Source organism: Arvicola amphibius, chromosome 13 (genome assembly GCF_903992535.2).
Source record: "Arvicola amphibius chromosome 13, mArvAmp1.2, whole genome shotgun sequence".
In the NCBI taxonomy this organism is placed as follows: Eukaryota; Metazoa; Chordata; class Mammalia; order Rodentia; family Cricetidae; genus Arvicola; species Arvicola amphibius.
This window is the reverse complement of record NC_052059.1, coordinates 44,346,468-44,367,864: the sequence shown is the minus strand read 5'-3', so window position 1 is coordinate 44,367,864 and position 21,397 is coordinate 44,346,468. Positions and strand designations below refer to the sequence as shown.

Here is a 21,397-nt window from a genome sequence, read left to right as displayed (position 1 = left end):
ATACTGAGAAAAGGGAATGTATATCTGCAATCTTCACAAATATTGCAAAATTGCTGTCTAAATACTTGACACCAATTCAAATACCTACCAAGAGTAAATCTAAGTTGATAACTTCCTGGTCATTATGGTCTGATGGTATCTTTATTTCAGAAAGTTTCTGGGGCTGGAATGATCTGAATATCCTGTATTTGCAACAGAATTTAGTGTCTGACCAAATCTGTTGTTGTTGTTGTTTGAGAGAGAATTTCATAGAGCCCAAGCTGACCTTCAATTCACCACATAGCCAAGGCTTGCCCTGAATGCCTTATCCTCTTTCCTCCACCTCTTAAGTGCTGGGATTACAGACATGAACACTAAACCTGGCTTACCATTTCTTTTAATAACTATGACCTTTCCTTTCAGGCTCTCCTGGGAGGAAGGCTGCCATTATAACCACTCCATGTCCAATGCAGGACACTACTGGCAACAAGACTCAGCATGAACACACAGTAAAGTGACATGTGGGTGTTGAATAGACTCATTCTCTGATAACAGTGTAGGAGTACCCAATTTTTCTTCTTCATTTTCTTTTAAACAAGGTCTCACTCTATAGCCCAAGTTGGCTTCAACCTTGTGGTAGGTAGTCCTACTGCTTCAGCCTTCCAAGTGCTGAGTTACAGGTGAGAGACACCAAGCCTCACTTACTATTTTTATTTAGAAGATATGATGTTAAGTGAGCATGGCAGCACATGAAACAACTCAACAGTCCCTGGAGATGCATACTTACATTCCTGTTTGAAGGTGAAGTACTCTGTGAGATGCCTGCATTCATGATTTCCTCGAAGCAGAAACAATGTTCTAGGATAGTTAATCTTTAAACTCCATAAATACAGCACACACTAGGAGACACAAAAGATAATGTTCTTCATGACCACAACAGTACATAAAGACAACTCAACTAAACTGAAATGATGTGCTCTATGGTATAGCTCACTCAAAGTCGCAAACTGAAAAATGCAATCTTTGAGCTTTTGCAAGTTACTCTTAAAGTTGGTAGAATAAGCAGCCTTCATAAAAAAAAAATCTCTCCCAAATATTTAAACACTGAGAACTCTCTGGGCAAAGCTACCCACATACATACCATAGTCCTAAAATCTGCACCATTATTTTATAGTGGAAAAGAACTAGGAGTAGGAACAAGGCAATATTATTAACTGTCACTCTTCAACGTTACAATAAAGGTGTTAGCAATATAATTAGACAAATGAGATCAAGTAAAGGCTTCAGAATGGGTAAGGAAAAATGTAAAGTACATTATATGCAGATGATATAATTGTATAACTGAAGAAAAACAAAAAAACCAATGATAAAAGCAGCGTAAATAATAGAATTCAGCAAAACAGGATATAAATTTGAATACATAAATAAACAAGCTTTTATATAAAAGTATGAAATAGAGTAACACAGTATAAAAATTTCATTTAAAGCCGGGCATTGGTGGCACATGCCTTGGCACTCGCCTTTAATCCCAGCACTCAGGAGGCAGACGCAGGTGGATTTCTGTGAGTTCCAGGCCAGCCTGATCTATAGAGCAAGTTCCAGGGCAGCCAGGGATACAGAGAAACCCTGTCTCGAAAAACAAAAACAAAAATAAAAAATTATAAAACTAAAAAGCTACATTTAGAACAGCAACAAAAAGGTTAGGGATATAATATAGCTCAGTTGGCAGAATATCTGCTTAGCATGCACAAGGTCCTGAGTTCAAATCCCAGCACCCATAAACAAAACACAATGCCCCACACCCATAATACTAGAACTTGAGAGGTGGAAGCAGAAGAATCTGTGAGGAACCAGTAGTTAAGGTCAACCTTATCTACACAGTAAATTGAAGCAACTTAAGCTATGTGACACATTGTCTCAAAAAAACAAAAACAACTATGTTCTGAGTTAGACATGGAAGTACAGACCTTACATCCCTGTACTCAGGCAAAAAGAACATGAATTCAAGGCTAGGTCAGACAACATAAGGAGTTCTAGACCAGCTTGGTTACATAATAAAACCTAAGTTCATTAAAATTAAAATAAAGAAACTGTACCCTACCATATGCCACAACATAGCAGTATTTTATCACAGTCCAGAAACGGATCCAAGTTCATAGGACATCTACAGTAAAAGTGGCATCTCAAGTCACTGGGCGAAAGCTGTGCATGGCAGCCATGACTGCAATCCCAGCACTGAGTAGGCTAAAGAGGAAGACTGCCTTCAATTGGAGGCTAGCCTGTGCTACAGCCTTGTCTCATAAAAACAGAAAAATAAAGTAAGATCACTGGGGTAATGATGAGCTTTTAAATAAACAGCTCTGGGTCAGATGCCATTTCAAAAGAATAAAAACAGCTCTAATGTTACATAGCACCCAACAAGTGACAAGAGAACAAGTGATCAGTATTGAAAAGAAGCTCTAGAAGGATGCATGGCCGTAGGAAAGAGACTGTAATGACAAGAGGTCCACAGGCGAGAAAACATAACATATTTCACTACGTGAAAAGGAACGTACACAGGGGCTGGAGAGCTGGCTCAGCAGTAAAGGCACTCATTGCTCTTCCAGAGGCCCTGGGCTCAGTTCCCAGCACCCACGCGGTGATTTACAACCATCCAGTCCCAGCACATCTGATACCGTCTTCTGACCTCTGGGATGCCAGGAATGTACATGGAGCACACATATACATACTGGTCAACACTAATATACATAAAATAAATAGATCTAAAAACAAAGAAAAAATTACACAGTAAAGACAATACAGCAAAAACTGACAAAACTACATTATTAACTTAACTCTTGACCCATTTTTAAGTCATTTATTTTCACCAATATGAAAATATATACACATGCTACAACATTGTCATAACAAAATACTGGCAATAACATATACATATACACACACTAAGCAAGACCATGACACTATAAAAAACGAGAAAGAACTGTGTAAACTGTTTTGTCTGTTACTGCTATCTCTTATCCATATCACAGACATTATCAAATTCTAAAATCTGAAATACTCCAAAATCTGAAACATTCTGAGTGCCAACATGAGACTCCAAAAGATCTGACTCTGGAACATTTCAGATTTTACTTTTGGATGAGGGATGCTCCACTGGTAAAGTCTATGCAAATACCCAAAAACCTCTGCGATAGAAAACATACCTGGTCTCAAGTTTCTCAGACACAAGGACTCCTACCTGGGGTCTCTCTGCCTGTCCTCAGGCTCTAGCAGTCACTGTATAACAGAGTAATTGTTCTAAGACACAAACATGGCTATGCTACTCCCCTCAAAGTCCCCCAAAACATTAATATAAGAGCAATTGAAATAACAACCCAGTGGTTTCATAACACATTCAGAACAAACCTAAATGCCCTGCCAGCACCTAACCTCTGCCAGCTTCCCCGCTACATCTCCACATCCCTATGCCTGTACTCACCACCCCAGCCTTGTTACTGTCGGGGCTGTTCCTGCCGTTAGGCTTTCACATGGCTATGCCCTCTGCGTAGAATGCACTTCCCATTTCTCTACACCAGCTCTCAAGATCATTCCAGTTTCTACCCAAAGGTTACTGCTTCTGAAAGTCTTGCCCTGACCGATTCATCTAAATTAGTTGTTCCTATTTCCCTTTATCCTTTTATTCAACTTCATCTTCATGGATAGTAAACAATATGTTCCTGCACCTCAAGAGAAAATCAAGAACTTAACTTTTAAGGCTTTGATTTAAGGAAAAGTCGGATCTGCTATTAAAGATGTATTAATGTGAGGTGAGCAGTGGGTGAACGAGCCTGCTGTGTCCGTCTGGTGACCTGAGTTCAATCCGGAGAATTCATGTAAAGGCGAAAGGACATGACAAGCTCCACAGTTGTTCTCTGACCTCTACAAGCTCACGGTAGCATGCACACACCCCACCCCCATATAGGAATTTTTTAAATTAAAGATATATTCAGCAAGACATTAGCTTCAGCAATGTATAGAACAAAATGGAAATGAGCTTGTACCACTTTCAGTGTAATGATACAAAATATAATTAACTGGGCCTGAGTATAACCCTGGGGCTTAAGGAATTTGCTGCCTAGCCCAACAACCTAAGTTCAATTCTTGGGATCCACATAGTGGGAAGAACTAATTCCTACAAGTTGTCCTTTGGCCTCTATAGGCATGTATGTAAACATATGTGCACATGTGCGCGCACACACACACACACACAAGGACACAGCCACAAAGCCATTTAACATTCTCAGAAGGGAGGACGACGGACTGGGACTGTTAAAGTTAAACTTTCCTTTTTATTTAAACAGAAAAGGGGAAATGGTGTGGGAAGTCCTTCTGGATATGTGTTGCTTTTATTGGCTAATGAATAAAGAAGCTGCTTTCTACCAATATAGCTTAGCAGAATATAGCCAGGCTGGAAAAGATATAGAGAGAGTAGGTAGAGTCAGTGAGAAGCCATGTAGCCACCACAGGAGACAGATGCCTCCGCCAGAGCCCACTGAAACTTTGCCAGTAGGCGACGACCTCATGGTGATGCTCAGATTAATGGAAATGGGTTAGTTTACAATATAAGAGCTAGCTAGAAATACGCTTAAGCTATTGACCAAATAGTATTGCAAATAATATAGTTTCTGTGTGATTGTTTTGGGTCTGGGTGGCCAAGAACAAACAAACAGCCTCTGCCTACAGGGGACTGCTGTGTGCTGATAGTCTCAGCACTGTCAGAGAGACCAGCCCCTCTCCTGCTATTCATCAGTCTGCAACTCAGAGGTCTGCTTTTCACCCTTAGTCCCACCTCACAGTCATCACAGTCAGGAAATGGCTCCTCAAGACACACCTCCAAATTTGAAATGATAGGGTAGAATATATGTCCAGAAGCTTTACCCTGTACCCACAGCACAGGGAAAGGCAAATGCAGAGGAAACAGGAGTTCAAAGTCACCTTGGCTTCACAGTGAATTTGAGGCCAGTCTGGACTTTCTGAGATTCTGCATCAAATAAAGTAAAACAAACCTCAAAGTTTTAACTTTTCCAGAGCCTTTTCATATAGAAAGATGTCCATAAAACAGACAAGCAAACAGAAACAACAATAGTGCCAGAAAGCTATCTCTATGATAGAGGGCTTGCTTGTCCCTTACAGATGGCAGGAAATAAATTTGCCTTAACAAGTTCAGACCAACCAGAAGTTGTTTCCCGGCCTGGGATAAAAGCCTTCCTTTCTTGATTCTGAAATTCTTCCTACAATTCCAATTCTACTTTCTGGAGCAAAGCAGGGGTTTTGTTACTAAGGAGGAAGTAGGAAAAGGTGCTAAGCAACCTTCTATAAGCCTATTTAGCCAATACTAAAGGAACGGTAAAAAAATAAATTATGACATTTTTGCCATTAATTATACGCCTTTGTAGAAAAATTAATGACAAAATGCTTTTAGTATGAAATTGAATTGGAAAGACTACAAAAGGAATACTCATGATAGTCTAATTTCTTTTTTAAAATGCATACAAGGGACTGGAAAGACGGCTCAGCAGTTAAAAGCACTCCCTTCTCTTGCAGGACCCAGATTCAGTTCCCAGACTCCCCATGGTGGCTTACAGCCATCTGTAACTCCAGTCCCAGGGATCTGACTCCCTCTTCTGGTTTCTGTGGGCATTTACACACATGTAGTACACATACATGTATGTAAAATATCCATACTCATAAATAAATAAATATTAAAAAGGACTTGCAATATTAGAAAATACATATAAAAGAGTATAACAACAACAACAAAAAGTTCAGGGCAAGGGAATAGCTCTACAGTACAGTAGATAGCTGTGGTGTGTGAGGGACTGGATTTCCTCTCCAGGTCCAAAAGAAAATGGACCAGGTTATGGTAACCTTTAATCCCAGCAGCCACAGTGACACACACCTTTAATTCCAGTAGCCATACTAGTTGCCATAGAAACTGGATGGTGCACACCTTTAATCCCAGCCCTAAAGAGGATTATAAAATGGGAGGAAACCGCTCTCAACACACAGTCCCATTCTGAGATCCCTGGAGGCAGAATGGCCATTTGAGACTGAGGTCGAGGTAAAAGCCTGGCTGGTTGCTTTGCTTTTCGTATCTTCAGGCTGAACCCCAATTTCTGACCCTGAGTTTTTATTAATCATGCTTTACATAGGCACAAAGCTCATTGTGAATTTTAAAATGTAAATTAGTAATTGTATCAATGAATTGAAACTATTTAAAAACCAGGAACTAGAGCCAGAAGAGGGCATATGCCTGTAGTTCCAACTATTTGGGAGACTGAAGCAGAAATTCAACACCAACCTGGTTTACACAGCAAGCTCTAGGACAGCCAAGGCTACAAAGAGAAAACACATCTCAAAAGAAAGAAAAATCCTACTTGGGTAAATAAAGACACCTGCCTCTAAAACAAAATGAAAGCCCAAGGGCTGGAATGTTGCTCAGTGGTAGAATTCATGCTGGGTTTAATCCCCAGCACCTAAATTTAAAAAAAAAAAAATAAAGCTTTAAAAGTCTATTTTTAAATTATATAAGTGATAGCAATAAATAATTAGAAAATATTTTGTCACATTTAAAGTTTTATTTTTTCAAATTATGCATCGATCTGTTCTGTGTGCATGAGACCAGGTGCCCATAGAGGCCAGAAACATCTCCTCTTTCCTAGAGCAAGAGTTAAAGATAGTTGTGATCCACAAGCAGATGTGAGTGCTAGGAACTGAACTCAGGTCCTTTGCAAAAGCAGTCTGTGTTCTTAACAACTGAGCTATCTTCCCAGCACCAATATTTATGTCTAATACATTGTTCCAGGGAATAGGGATGTAGCTCAGTTGGTGGAGCATTTCCCTAGCATGCACAAAGTCCAGTGTTCCATCTTCAGCACTATGTAAATATCAAGGAAACATGACACAGAAGGATCAGAAGTTCAAGGTCATCCTCAGCTATATAGCAAGTTTGAGTTCAATCTAAGTCACATGAAACACTGCTTAAATAAAAACAAAAACAATAACAAAATACATTTCATTAAGTAAAACAATGAATAATTGAGAACATTCTATATTTTTTCCTTTTGTCTCTTAAATCATTTCACGTTAACAAACCCATAAAGAAAAACCCAGTGTGCCTTTTAAACACCCACCCTTTTGAGATGATGTGCTGGCAATAGGAAGGCCTTCAAGGACAAAGTCTAGAAGCGTGACCTCCACTCATCCCAGTACCTAGTTAGAGGACATTTGTGAGTGCCACTGAGCAGCAGGACAAGGCACAGCACTGAAATGCTAGGCAAGCACTGTGCCACCCAACTGCATCCCTAGCTCCCTACACTGCCATGTAACTCAAGAGTAAAATAAAAATACTTTGTTGTTCATTCTTCCTGGGATTTAGAACTGGCTCTTCTTTGAGCACTGGGGTAAGACAGACAAATTATATTTAAGAACAACACTATGCTGGGATTAAAGGTGTGCATTACCATCACCAGGACAGAGGCAGAATTCTAATACATATTGAGTCGAAATGCTGTTAGCAAATGAGATTCTGCATTTAATTTTTTGGATATTTTTCTTTACAGAGAAGCTCATGCAACCCAGGCTGGCATCAAACTCATTTATGTAGCTGAGGATGACTTTGATCTCAGAGGCAGGTAGATCTCTGTCAGTTGGAGGCCAGCCTGGTCTACAGAGCAAGTTCTATGACGGTCAAGGCTACACAGAGAAACCCTGTCTCAAAAAACAAAACAAAACAAAAACAAACAAAAAAGAATTCTGGCTCTACAAATTACAAGAAAAATCAAACAAGTTCTTACTTAAATTACTGAGTTTATTTAATGTATAAGGTTAATGCTTTAAATAAAATTAGATGCAATGCTACAAAGGAATATATATGATATCTTATTTTCTAAATAACAAAATTGCTTTTGTAATAAAATGAACATTTCGGAACCAAATGTGTTGAATTTAGTATAAATGTTTCTTTGGATTGTTTCTGTTTCTCTCTCCTAGAATGGCAGCATTGTAATCTTGAGATATCGAATACTATGTGTAATTCTATGAGAAATAGACTTTACTTGTGATTGTTACCTATATTTGTGAAATAATGGCATAACACAAAACTTCAGTATCTGATATCTACCCTTCTCTGTTTTAAGCCAATACCTGTACAGCTGCAGATAGTGAGCAGAGAGGTGCAGGTGGTCTCTGAGTCCGTCTACAGTGTGTTTAGAGTAACTGTGTTCTCCCTGCAACTAGGTTTCACTGCTGCAAAAATGTAAATCAAATACTTTAAAAGAGTTTCCTAGAAATAGCTTTATTCTGGATTCCGTAACATTAATATCCTTTTATCAATGAAGTTCTTTCGTGCTCGTTTACCCTCGTTTTGTTTTCTTAATAAAACCTCTCAGAATTTAAAAACAACAACAACAACAACAACAACAACAAAAAGACCAATGCTATGAGAAGAAGAAGAAAAGGAACCTTTCTCTACCAGAAGAAACCTGGTGCAGCAAAATTCTCACACTGTGAAGAGCACACAGCCTAAAGACACCACAACACTACAGAATCTGTCGTCTTGTGTTCTTTCTGGGCCATATTACAAACTTGACTATGAAGACTTCTTCAAAAGGATCCTTTACTTGTAAAGCCACAGAGGCAGGGCATCAAGCCGGGTGGCAGTGGCACACACCTTTAATCCCAGCACTTGGGAGGCAGAGGCAGGTGGATCTCTGTGAGTTCAAGACCAGCCTGGTCTACAAGAGCTAGTTCCAGGACAGGCTCCAAAGCTACAGAGAAACCCTGTCTCCAAAAAAAGAGGACTTTATCATGAAGGGGTGCTGGATTTTGTCAAAGGCTTTTTCAGCCTCTAACGAGATGATCATATGGTTTTGTCCTATCAGTTTGTTTATATGGTGGATACATTGGCAAATTTTTGTATGTCGAACAATTCCTGCATCTCTGGGAGGAAGTCTACTTGATCATGGTGGATAATCTTTTTGATGTGTTCTTAGATTTGGTTTGTAAGTATTTTAATGAATATCAATGTTCATGAGGAAAATTGATCTGTAATTCTCTTTCTTTATTGAATCATTGTGTGTTTTGGGTGTCAGGGTGACTGTGACCTCATAAAATGAATTTGGCAATGTTAAAAAAACAACAACAACAAAAACCCAGATACACATCAAACATGAATGTGCTATAACTGCATGGTACTCAAGCATTTGAATATTTGAATTAGGGTCTAAAATAATGCTATGTTTACATACAAAAGTATATAATTTTTTTTAATTCTACTCATGTTCCCATCATTTACTTCCTAAATATATAAAGGAATTCAGTTTTTATTAGCTCCACCTCAAGTTTTGCCTTCCAAAGAACATACTGTTTGCCATGTGCAACAGGACCAGAAATCACTCCAGTAAGGAACTCCCAATGCCAAGTTCTCAGAGGAAGACAACCTAAGAGTCAATTACAGTCTTACAATTAAGATTAGCTAATCCAGACACTGTTTAGCATGAAGAGTTATGTATGTGCCTTCTATATAGCCCAGACAGCATCTTCAAAGAGGAAAACTTAGCAAATACTTACTTTCAAAATTAGCAAGTTAATAAAAAGAACAGATTTTTTAAAAAAATAAAACAATTCTCTATTAGTTAAATGTCAAATGTAAGAAAGTGGATAAATTCTACCAGTGTTCACATCTTAAGCTGCTCTACAGATGGATGGAAAGCAGATCTTAGCAGAAGGTGGTACAACAGGGGAAGCAGAGCCACGGTAATCTTACCTCTATACTGAAATATCCTCTGTCCACATAGTCACCCAGAAAGAGGTAGCGAGTAGTACTAGGTGATCCCCCAACTTCAAACAACTTCATCAGGTCAAAGAATTGTCCATGAATATCACCACACACTTCATAAGAAAGACAACAGGTAAAAATTATAAATTAGAAGGAAAACGACATTAGAGCAACAGGGACCAAATGTAACTTTTAATTTAATCACTTTGGCTTTTGACTAGATTTCTGTATAATTAGTTAGTCGTACTAAATATTACACAGTTGAGAGTGTACTTTTTAAAAAAGATTTATTTTTAAGTGTGTGCGTGTGTGCGTGCGCATGCATCTGTCTGTGTGGGGGTATGTACATGAGTGCAGGTGTCCACAGAGGCCAGAGGTGTGCGATTCTCCCTACAGCCGGAGTTACAATGGTTGTGAACCACATAACAGATACTTGGAATGAAAATCTAGTCCTCTGCAAGAATAGTATGTTCTCTTAACCACCAAGCTTGAGCCTCTAATGTTGGTTTTTAAGGAATAAAAGTTATTCTAACCAATGTCGAGACTGCTTTTAAAGTTCCTAGAAATATTTATTACACTCATTTTAGTTGGCTTTTGGTAATCATTTCTCAGAATGAGTGCAAATCTAAGGGCCCCGCAGAGGCGCACTCCGTACCTGTGATTGGAGCGTCCACTTCTATCATAGTCTTCTCCTGCCTCAGGACGGCAGCACCATCGTTGATTATCTTTAGGGCCACCTCCTCCTCCACCCGGCCCTCCTTGACCAAGTGGTTTTTCAAAACATCCATTTTAGGTTTCCCATTCTCAAATACTTCCTTCAAAGTTAGCCGTTGGGTTGGAGGAAAGGGGACAGCTAAAAAGACAAAAAAAAAAAAAAAATTTAAATACTTAAAGGCACAGATAACAATCAAAAACCTACTTTTTTTTTTGTTTTTTGTTTTTTGTTTTTCGAGACAGGGTTTCTCTGTGGCTTTGGAGCCTGTCCTGGAACTAGCTCTTGTAGACCAGGCTGGTCTCGAACTCACAGAGATCCGCCTGCCTCTGCCTCCCGAGTGCTGGGATTAAAGGTGTGCGCCACCATCGCCCGGCAAAAAAACTACTTTTAAAAATAAACTAAACCTAATAAGCAATTATAACTTCACAGTATTAGAATAATGTGAAAAAATTCCAAGATACTATGTATCAGAATTGATAATTCTAATTTTAAAACAGACAGTTTAAATCATATCCTGTCTGTACATTTATTTCACACACACACACACACACACACTAAATAAATGAATGGGTGAATAAATGAATGAATGCAACAATATAGGTTTTGATAAAGCAGATGACTGAAGATGTAGCTCAGTTGGTGGAGTGTTTCCCTTGAATGGACAAAGCCCTGGGTTCAGACCCCCAATATTACATAAAATAGGCTTTGCAGCCCCCCACTTGTAATCCCATCACCTAGAATGTAGAGGCAGTTGGGACAGAAGTTTGTTGCAGTAGGGCCCACTTGGTTGTCCCGGCTGCCCAGCTAGCTTAGCCCCGAAATAACCACACAGAAACTGTATTAATTAAATTATTGCTTGGCCCATTAGCTTTAACTTCTTATTGGCTAACTCTTACATCTTAATTTAACCCGTTTCTATTAATCTGTGTATCACCACAAGGTCGTGGCCTACCAGCAAAGTTTTGGCATGTCTGACTCTGGCAGCGGTTCCATCGTGTTGTCCTGGCTCCGCCCCTTTTCCCTCCCTGCATTTATTTTCCTCGTCCCCGCCTACCTAAGTTCTGTCCTCTCAACAGGCCAAGGCAGTTTGTTTATTAATGGTATTCAAGCGTACAGAGGGAAATCCCATGTCAGAAGTTCAAGGTCATCCTCAGATACAAAGGGAGTTCAAAGCCGAACTGGGTAATATAGGGCCCTGTAGCCATTTAGTACCCATTCCCAATGTCTGTCCTAACATAACTTTCAACTATCAGGTAAAACCTTTGGTCTGCATTAATTTAACAGTCTGCTAGCTTCCACCAACCCTAAAGCTAAGAATTTCATTCAGATAACATCTCAGATCTATAATCTTGTAACCTGCTAACCCGATGCCTTGATTTTGCAACTTTCTTCTCCAACTCCAAAAAGTCCACATAACCTCTTCCATGTGAACACATTATTCAGAGTACAAAGGCTGATTTTTGTCAATTTGGCAAGACTTAAAATCACTTAGAAGACAGACCTCTCAGTGTATCTGTGCTTCCAGAGGATACTGAGGGGTACAGCCCCTCCTCAGAGTCAGTGGCACTCTCCAGCAAGAAAGTCAGGATAAGCAGCCAAGGAAAAGGTAGTCTGCAGCTGCCTTGCCCACCTGGCTACTGCCGCCTCAAATTCCAGCTTCCTCAGCCTCTCAGCACTGTCTCTTCCATTGGTACTACGAAGGCATCTAGCTTCCTGGACTGAGCAGCTACTGAGTTCTCAGACTCCACCATACACATGGCCAACATCAATAGGGACCTATTACGTAAATAGGGACCAATAGGGACCTATTATGTAAATCAACCTAATCTCCTTTTATAATATGTGTGTGTGTGTATATACACATTTTACTGGTTCTGTTTTCTATAGAGCCCAGACTATATGACAATTGGTACTGAGAAGTGGGGTTGTTACTTGGCCGTGGGGTTTTTAGACCTCAGAACTGGTTTGCAAGCGGAATTTAGAAGAGTTTGGAGTTGTGAGGTACAGAGATCTAGAGTGCTGTTTGCTGAGCTTTAATGTGGAATGTGGAAAACCAGAGTGTTGATAGAAATGTAGTCACTAATATCTCAGCTCTTGAGTTCTCAGAGAGAAAAAAGGACTTAATTAGGAACTGGCACTGGGATAGAGGAGGATACAGTTTCTGGTCACAATACATTCTGGAGGGGAAAAATCTGGTTGCTTTCTTCCTGTGTCCTGAGAACTTTGAGTAAGGATGAATTAAAAGGTAATATATTAGAGCTGGAGAGATGGCTCAATGGTTAAGAACACTTGCTGCTCTTGCAGAGAACCTGAGTTCAATTCCCAGCACCCACATGGTGGCTCACAACCATCTATAACTCCAGTTCCAGGGGATCTGATGCCTTCATTTGACTTTCAAGGGCACCAGGCATGCATGTGCACATAGACCTTTTTTTTTAATAAAGGCAATATGCTAAGAATTTCCTAGTGGAGGAAATTCCAAAACAGATTAACATCCAGGCTACTGTTTACTGTTCTTAGATCTACAGTGAGAGAAGAAACATGAAAAAAGTGTGCTGTCTGCTGAGGAAGGAGTGGTGTGGGATTCCCTTCTGTTTGCTGAATATGTTTTATTACCACTGGTTAATAAAGAAGCTGATTTGGCCAATAGCCAGGCAGAGTAGAGTCAGGTGGGAAATCCAAGAGAGATACAGGGAGAAGGGTGGAGACAGAGAGACACTATCCAGTCGCCCAAGGAACAACAGGCCAGAGCACCACTGGTAAGACATGGGCCACATAGCAACACACAGATTAATAGAAATGAGTTGGTTAATTTAGTTGTAAGAGCTAATAAGCCTGAGCTAATAAACAGTTTGTAATTAATATTAAGCCTCAGAGTGGTTATTTTTAAAAATGGCTGTGGGACCAGGTAGGACGAAAAGCTTCTAGCTACAAAGGAGTATGTTCAAAGTTGCAGACAAGGAGGTGCACACAAAGCAGCTGTAATTACTGTAAGAGATTAGCATCACTAAAGAGGAACCTCACTTACAGTTTGCACTGGGACAACAGGAAAGATACTCAATAGCCCAACTTATAAAAATAGAAAATTTTTTGAAAGAAGGGGCTGAACTAAGAATACAGCTGAAGGGGTTCCCCCCTCAAAAACAACCAGAGAAGTGTTTCCCAGTTCATCCACGAAAGGGCACAGAATCTATGACAGCTGCAGGAGGGGACCAAACTGCAGCTGAAGCCGCCAGAAGAACACAGCAGTGCTGTCCACACAGCGATGGTTTTGCAGTGAAGCAAACTTCAAGAGTGAGGAGACCTCGAGGCTTACAGCAGAGGGCAGAAAGCTTCTGCACTAGCAGCTTTCCCTCTGCTTCCTAACCAGACACAATGGGAGCAGCTGCCAGTCATGCTTCTGCCCCAGCTCCTGCTGCCACGTCTTCCTACCGTGGCACACGACATCCTCTACTGGCAGCCGAAATGAACCCTTCCTAAGTGGCTACTTGTCAGGTATCCGGTCACAGCAATGAGGAAAGTCACACAGAAGCAATCTGGATCTTTATTTCTGGACCATGACCACCATATTTGACTCAGAACCAACTATCTCTTATTTCCTTTGACGTGAGAGATGGATTTTATGTTAACAATGGGCTAATACAGGAAATAAAATAACAACAACAACAATAATGTAAAGGGGCTATATTTAATAAAAATAAAATGCAAAAGTTTTGCAGAAGTTTAGGACAAAGGCCCTGACTTGAAGGTTTACAACAGAGCAGGTCTGGCCACCTGTCCCCAAATGTCAACTGATGACAGATCAGTGATGAAAGGCAGACCAGAGCTGCGTTCCATGGCCACATTAGGAAGCGGTCTTATAGAAATGAGGAGGCGCTGTTTGCACAGCTGACAACACAGGCAAACTTGATCAGGGTGGTCTGGTTGGTCATTATCTTGGTCTATCCTGCAAGGTTCTGCTGGCTACAAGGAGGTCCTTACTGCTTGAGGAGGGCAATAAAGTTCTCACCAGGAGATCATTCTTACATAAGAAAGCAGCCTCAGTTCCCTTCATGGGCAACTGCTCCCACTTAGCACTTAGTGGGTAATGTCATCAGTGTGATCTGTCTACAAGATTCCGAAATTTTTTTTAAAAAGTATCTTAGATGCCTGTGTCTTCATTCTTGTATTTTACAGAGAGGTTAGGTAAATTTAAGACTAATGAGTTTTATATTAACAATTTTTAAGTAATTAATATGTCCATGTGCGGAGCTGAGCAGGAATCTGACTTGAAGTTTAAGAAAACAAAAAGAGACATACCAAACGAAGTCAGAGATGCCAACACTTTCTGGCTTTCGTTACCAACTGTGCACCTACAATGAAGGGTTGGTGCTTTTTAGCAAAGCCAATCTTTTAAGTCCCTATACAAAGTAGTTCAGATTCAAGAAGCTCAACACTGGTCCACGGGGCTTGGTGCAGCATGTGTGAGGCCCTGGGTTTGAGTTTCAACATTTAAAAAGAAAGAACCAGAGCTAGGATGGAGAAAATAAATCCAGAGAGCACTTAGACTGAACACAGTGGAGAGGGCTGGCGCTTCTGATACTATGTGCTCTGGACAATCTGCACAGATCTTTAGTTGTTCAAAGAGAAAGACTTTAAGAAATATGAAACCATGGTTTTGAAATAAGATAATTAGGGCGATTTCCTGCGTAAGTTTCCACTAAACACACACACACACACACACACACACACACACACACACACACACACTAATGCAGATAGCTCTGAGCTGAAGCACGGCTATATCGATAAACTTGTTAGTTAATGCTTTATGTGTCAGGTCACCTTGAGCCCTCCTCTTTCTTACTTGTTTATTTTGGATTTTGGCAGTGCTGGGGATCAGTTCAAGGCCTTGTCCCTGCTAGACCTGCCTCTACTGATGAGCTACTTTCTCTAGACCTACAGTTTTGTTTTGTTCTTAATTATCTTTATTTACGTGTGTATACACTTTGACCCATTTTGAAAATAGTTTTAACAAAACCGACTACAAAGAAATTAAGTTTTCTTTTGAAAATAGATTATTTTTCTTTATGAAAAGTGTGTATCGTAATTTATCCAAACATTTTCTTACTGTTGGATAGACTATTTTAAAATTTTTTTACTTATTGTTATAGATTATACTGCTATGAACATTCTCTTAATTTTACTTATTGTTACAGATTTACATTGCTATGAATATCCTTGGTTTGTTGTTGCTTTTGAAAAGCATCTCTCTCTGTAGCCCAGGCCAGCCTTGAATTCTAGACCATCCTGTTTGAGTCTCCCAAGAGTTTGAGATTCTAGGCCTGGCCCACCACACCCTAACATCCTTGTATATTTCTGTTCCAAAATCTTTGATTTGTTACCTTTTGATGGGTATTTAGAAGCCAAATATCAATTATTTAATGTAACCTAACAAAATGTTCCCAAATACAGTGACTTAAAACAATAGCCCCATATTCTCTCATAGACTATGGACTGTGAACTCAGAAGACACAACAGGACTGACTGCTTGTCTGTCTCAGTTGACACTGGTCGGCCCAAGGCTAGAATCATCTGAATGCCGCTCACTCACTCATCCAGTATGCCTGTCAGCTGAGGCTCAGTCCAGGTTTTTGATGAGAATACCTGCATGTGGCCTTTCATGTAACAGAGTTCCAAAGACAAGCATCCAGAAAGAGCAACACAAAAGGAAGCTGTGTGTTTCACACCACAGCCTCATGAGCCACATCATACCATTTCCAACTCAGACTGTCCCAGCATTCTCAAGCCCACCCAGGTTCAAGGGGAAGAAAAGCAGATTCCAGCTATGTGGTCCAACTCTGTGAAAGCCTGAGGCCAGGGCCAGGGCTAAGGTCATTTACTGGCAGTAAAAGGACCGTGGCTGTGGTTCAGAGGAAGATGAGGCTCCCAGTTCAGTCCCCAGTACTGCCTAGCCCTACTCCCAAAGGCTAATCCTTGAGGTTAAAATTTTCTTTTTATAGCCCTTAAATAACTGTGAATATTTACTTTTGGGTTTGATTTTGGTTGGTTGGTTGATATTTGTTTGTTTTTTGAGTAGCGGTCTCATGACAATGTAAGCTTGGAGGTCTGATACTCAATACACAGACCAGGCTAGCTTCAACCTTACTTTGACTCTTCTGTCTGCCTGCACAGTCAGAGATTACCAGCATGCCCAGCTTACAAACAGTGTTCTGTTAGAAGAGGTGGAGCCAGACTGATGCACATTCCTGCAGCTGAGCATTAAGTATGCTCAACCATGAGATGCTCCCCCAACCCCACACATACACAAGAAACTAACACTGGCTGCCTTTTTAAATTAAAAGAGAAACCACAACTTGTACTACACGATGACTCATAAAACAGATAAAGTAAGCACACCAAACCAAATGTGCATCACAGATTACAAGACCCCGGGTGGATACTTCATGTCCCAGGAGAAAACAAATGAACTCAAAGGGAATTGCAGGAGCCAGATTCAACCTAACCCTGGAGCTTGCAATGCCTACCAGCTCTCTAGCTTACGCGCACACTGGTTCCTCCTAAAACCCGACAGTGCTGCTGTTCCAGCTGCAGCACGCGGTGGGTGCCTGCTACTTTCACCTGGTGGGTGCCTCCCTTTTACAGAGACTCAGTTTCCTCTGGATCTTTCTGATTGTTGAAACATGTAAAGTAAATCTACTCCCCCCACTTTTTAAGAGTTTGAGAGAAAAACAACAGGGCAAGCAAACTGTCAATCTCGTCTCTTTTGCTCTCTTCCCTGTGGTTCACGATCTAGACCAGCATAGACACCCACGCCTTCCTTTATTATTGGCACTATCAAGACCTTTACCCTTGTCTATCACCAAATACAGAATAGTTATTTATTCAGATATTTGTAAAGGTAAACAATGCAAATCAAATTAAAATTATAAAATTTAAAAATTATGGACTGGGCTGGGTGGTGGTGGCGCACGCCTTTAATCCCAGCACTTGGGAGGCCGAAGCAGGCAGATCTCTGTGAATTCAAGGCCAGCCTTGTCTACAAGAGCTAGCTCCAGGACAGGCTCCAAAGCTACAGAGAAACCCTGTTTCGAAAAACAAAACAACAACAACAAAAAAATCAGAAGTAAAGACAGAGAAAGAAAAGAGAAGCCACAAGCTGCTTGAAATCCTCTGGATATACTAAGACTTGCATAACAGACAAATTGAACTAAAGCAAGTCCCACTGTATAGGGCAAGCCACCCAAGCTCAAGCACTGTTCTTCAGCACCAGACCCCCAGACTTCTCAGCTTTCCTAATGTTGTTATCCTTTAATACAGTTCCTCATGTTGTGGTAACCCTCAAACATAAAATTATTTCCATTGCTACTTCTCAACTGTAATTTTGCTGTTATGAATCATAATGTAAATATCTGGTATGCAGTTACCTGCTATGTGACCCTTGTGAAAGGGTTGAGATCCACAGGTTGAGACCCACCACCCCAGATACTCAGGATCCTAGTTTACAAACTCATCTGCAACTTCAAGGGAGCTCTTGCAGACTAAAGGCAAAACCACTCCAATCCGATTTTAACCACCCCCGCCCAGACTACTAACTTTACTTCAACTCCTTTATACCTTTTACAGACTTCCTGACTCCGCCTTTCAGGGAATGGCATTACTTTCTACAATAAGCTAACTGAATAAAGCTCGTTTTTCACCACACCGTGTTCCGGGTTTTCTGCAGTGGTGGGCTTTACTCTTCTAAGAATACAAATGATGAGAGAGATAAGAATTTCTACTAAATACCTTTTAAAATTATACAAGAATATAGTTATTAATAAGACAAAAAAATAGGGCTGGAGAGATGTCTCAGAGATTAAGAGCACTGACTGTTCTTCCAGAGGTACCGAGTTCAATTCCCAGCAACCACATGGTGGTTCACAACCATCTGTAATGAGATCTGGTGCCCTCTTCTGGCATGCAAGCATACATGGAAGGAATGTTGTACACATAATAAATTTTAAAAAAAAAGACAAAAAATAAATGATTTTAGACTTGTATTTCATTCCATTGTAAGTGAATCAGTCAACAGTAATGCTACTAATATTCAATCTAACTGGAATCAGAGTACTGTTGGATTCAGAAGACAGAAAATTCACTGTTTCTATAAGCTTCAATTATCAAGTAATTCGGGGTGGTAAAGAGCGTGAGATCTGTAACTTACTGGAAGCAAACTGCGGGTCTGGTGAGATGCTCAGTATCTTTTAAGCACAAGGTCCCGAGTTCAGTTCTTAGAGGCCACACTGAAAAGGTAGGAGGCAGAGACAGGTGGATCCCTGGGGCATACTACCCAGCAGGCATGGTCTATCTGGTGAGCTCAGGGCTATTGTGAGAGTCTGTCTCAAAAAGTAAAACCAGAGCTTTATGTGGTGGTGCACGCCTTTAATCCCAGCATGGGAAATGGGTATGTGGGTCTCTGAGTTTGAGGTCAGCCTGGTCTACAGAGTGAGTTCCAGAACAGCCAGGGCTATAGAGAGAGGTGCTACCTCAAAATAGTAATAATGATGATGATGGGGGCTGGAGAGATGGCTCAGAGGGTAAGAGCACTGGCTGCTCTTCCATTGGTCCCGAGTTCAATTCCCAGCAACCACATGGTAGCTCACAACCATCTGTAATGAGACCTGGTGCCTTCCTTGCCAGCAGTACATTGTATGCTTAATAAATAAAAAAATAATGATGATGATAACAACAATAATAGTGTGTGCGTGTGTATACACACGCACGAGCAGTATGAGATTTAACTGCTGAGCCATCTCTCCTGCTCCCAAAGATTTCTTAAAATCACAGATATTTTATATTGAACAGGGGATACAGCTCAGTGTTAGAACCCTTGCTTAGCATGTACAAATCCCTAAGTCTGATCCTAGTACCACACAAAACACACACACACACACACACACAGAGAGAGAGAGAGAGAGAGAGAGAGAGAGAGAGAGAGAGAGAGAGAGAGAGAGAGAGAGAGAGAGAGAGAGAGAGAGAGAGAGAGAGAAATGTAAAACTATTTTTTAATTAAGGAGCATCAAAAAATACCACAAATCTCTTCAAATCCTACCAATTAGAATGACCACTGTTAATATACTAGTATATGCATTATTATGTTTGTTACTTGAACATATTGTTTTATAGTCAGTTATGCTGTAGACATATATCATCTTTAGTTTAGTAGTAAGCTACTCAAATTTTCTTGTGCAAATAACTATTCATAATCCTGTGGCTTTCAGAGTTGGCATCATCTCACTAGTTTGCTGCTGTGAGATACTAAAGTGTTGACTTTGTTAATAAGAAACAATGTGTCAACAAGCTAAAAGTGACCAGTGTAGTCTGCTCACTTCTGAATAATCAATAAGGACTTTGGTATCTTTGGCCTACTTTTCATACATATGGCTAATTTACAGTTCTTTAAATATGGATGACAAAAAATATACTCACATATTAAAGCTAGCTGGAACCCTGTTATATGTAGTATAAGTGTTTCCCTAAAACATACCTCTAAAAGAAAGAATTTTTTTTTTTTTTTTTTTTTTTTTTTTTTTTTTTTTTTTGGTTTTTTGAGACAGGGTTTCCCTGTAGTTTCTAGAGCCTGTCCTGGAGCTAGCTTAAAAGAAAGAATTTCAACCTGGGCAATATTCAAAGCACATCTTACCTTTCTAAAGCAATCTACATATTATCTCCACAGGAGGGCTGTCTGTCTTTTTCTTTCAGACTTTCAGCTAAATTTCTCAGTAGCCTATCAATCCCACAACCTCGTTTTAACCAAAGTAAGTTAACTGCATGAAATCTGCATTAATTTTATAGTATAGCCTCCACAACTACTTTTCAAAATAATTTTTTGCTGTTTAAGGACATTTGTGTCTGATAATAATTTTTTACACATGTATACACTATCTTTATACAAAGCACTCCCATCACCTCCCAAATCTCTCCTTCTAGTAAGGAATCATGGTTTACACCTGTAATCCCAGCACTGAGAGGGCTGAGGCAGAAGGCAGAATGATTAGGAAAGCTTTTGGCCAGTCTGGACTAAATAGCAAGACCCTTTCTCAAAAAATAAGTAAATGGATAGGGCTGGGGAGATAGATGTCTCAGTGGTTAGGAACACTTTCAGAAGGCCAGAGTTTGGTTCCCAGTACCTGTACAGGGAAGTTCACAATTGCTTGAAGGGATCCAGTGCCCTCTTCTGGCTTCCTTGAGTGTGTGCATATGTCCCGGTGGATTACAAGTGCTAGCCCCCACACCTGGCCTTTTACAGGCGTGCTGGGAACAATCTCTGGTCCTCATGTTTACAATCCTTTACCCACTGAGCCATCTCCCAGCTTCCTACTCCCTAATACATAAATTATTACATTACGTTATGGCATGGGCTGGATTGAAAATAACCTAAGAGATCAGTAAGGTCTAGTGTAAGCAACAACTATATATACAAAATAGGACAAATAGTTCAATGCAAGATGCAAAGTAACAGGGAAGGGTTTATATGTCATAAACCTGAATCCAATCCAGTTCTTACAGAAACTAAAATAAAGTTCAGAACTTCAACTATTACTAAATTATTTCCAACATACTTCATATCTGAGTTACACAAAAAAAAAAAAACTGTAAGAAACTTGAAGCTCTAGTTTAAGAGAGAGCCAAGATAAAAATAATTAAACCATTACATTTACCTTTACCTTTCTGGTATCAACTTCAGTATGTGAAACAGGCCACAAACTCAATGAACTCTTTGCTATAATAATGGGGCATTTAGTCTTCTGCCATTTATTTCCAGACTCACACTATTGACCTCCTCAATTTTATTTAAAAGCAATAGATTTGATCAGGCATGGTGGCACACCCTTGTAAGTCCA

At 40.1% G+C, this 21,397-nt stretch overlaps 1 protein-coding gene across 2 annotated transcripts in view; it reads right to left on the bottom strand.

The window, feature by feature from the left end:
* Ppp3cc (protein phosphatase 3 catalytic subunit gamma) overlaps window positions 1-21,397 on the bottom strand; it is a 70,370-nt gene that overhangs the window by 36,125 nt on the left and 12,848 nt on the right. For both annotated transcript variants that reach the window (XM_038310187.1, XM_038310188.1), the window contains exons 2-4: window positions 10,452-10,649; window positions 9,785-9,909; window positions 767-878 (exon numbers count right to left, since the gene is read on the bottom strand). In XM_038310187.1, coding sequence (XP_038166115.1) covers window positions 767-878; window positions 9,785-9,909; window positions 10,452-10,649 — 435 coding nt within the window. The remainder of the gene's footprint in view (window positions 1-766; window positions 879-9,784; window positions 9,910-10,451; window positions 10,650-21,397) is intronic.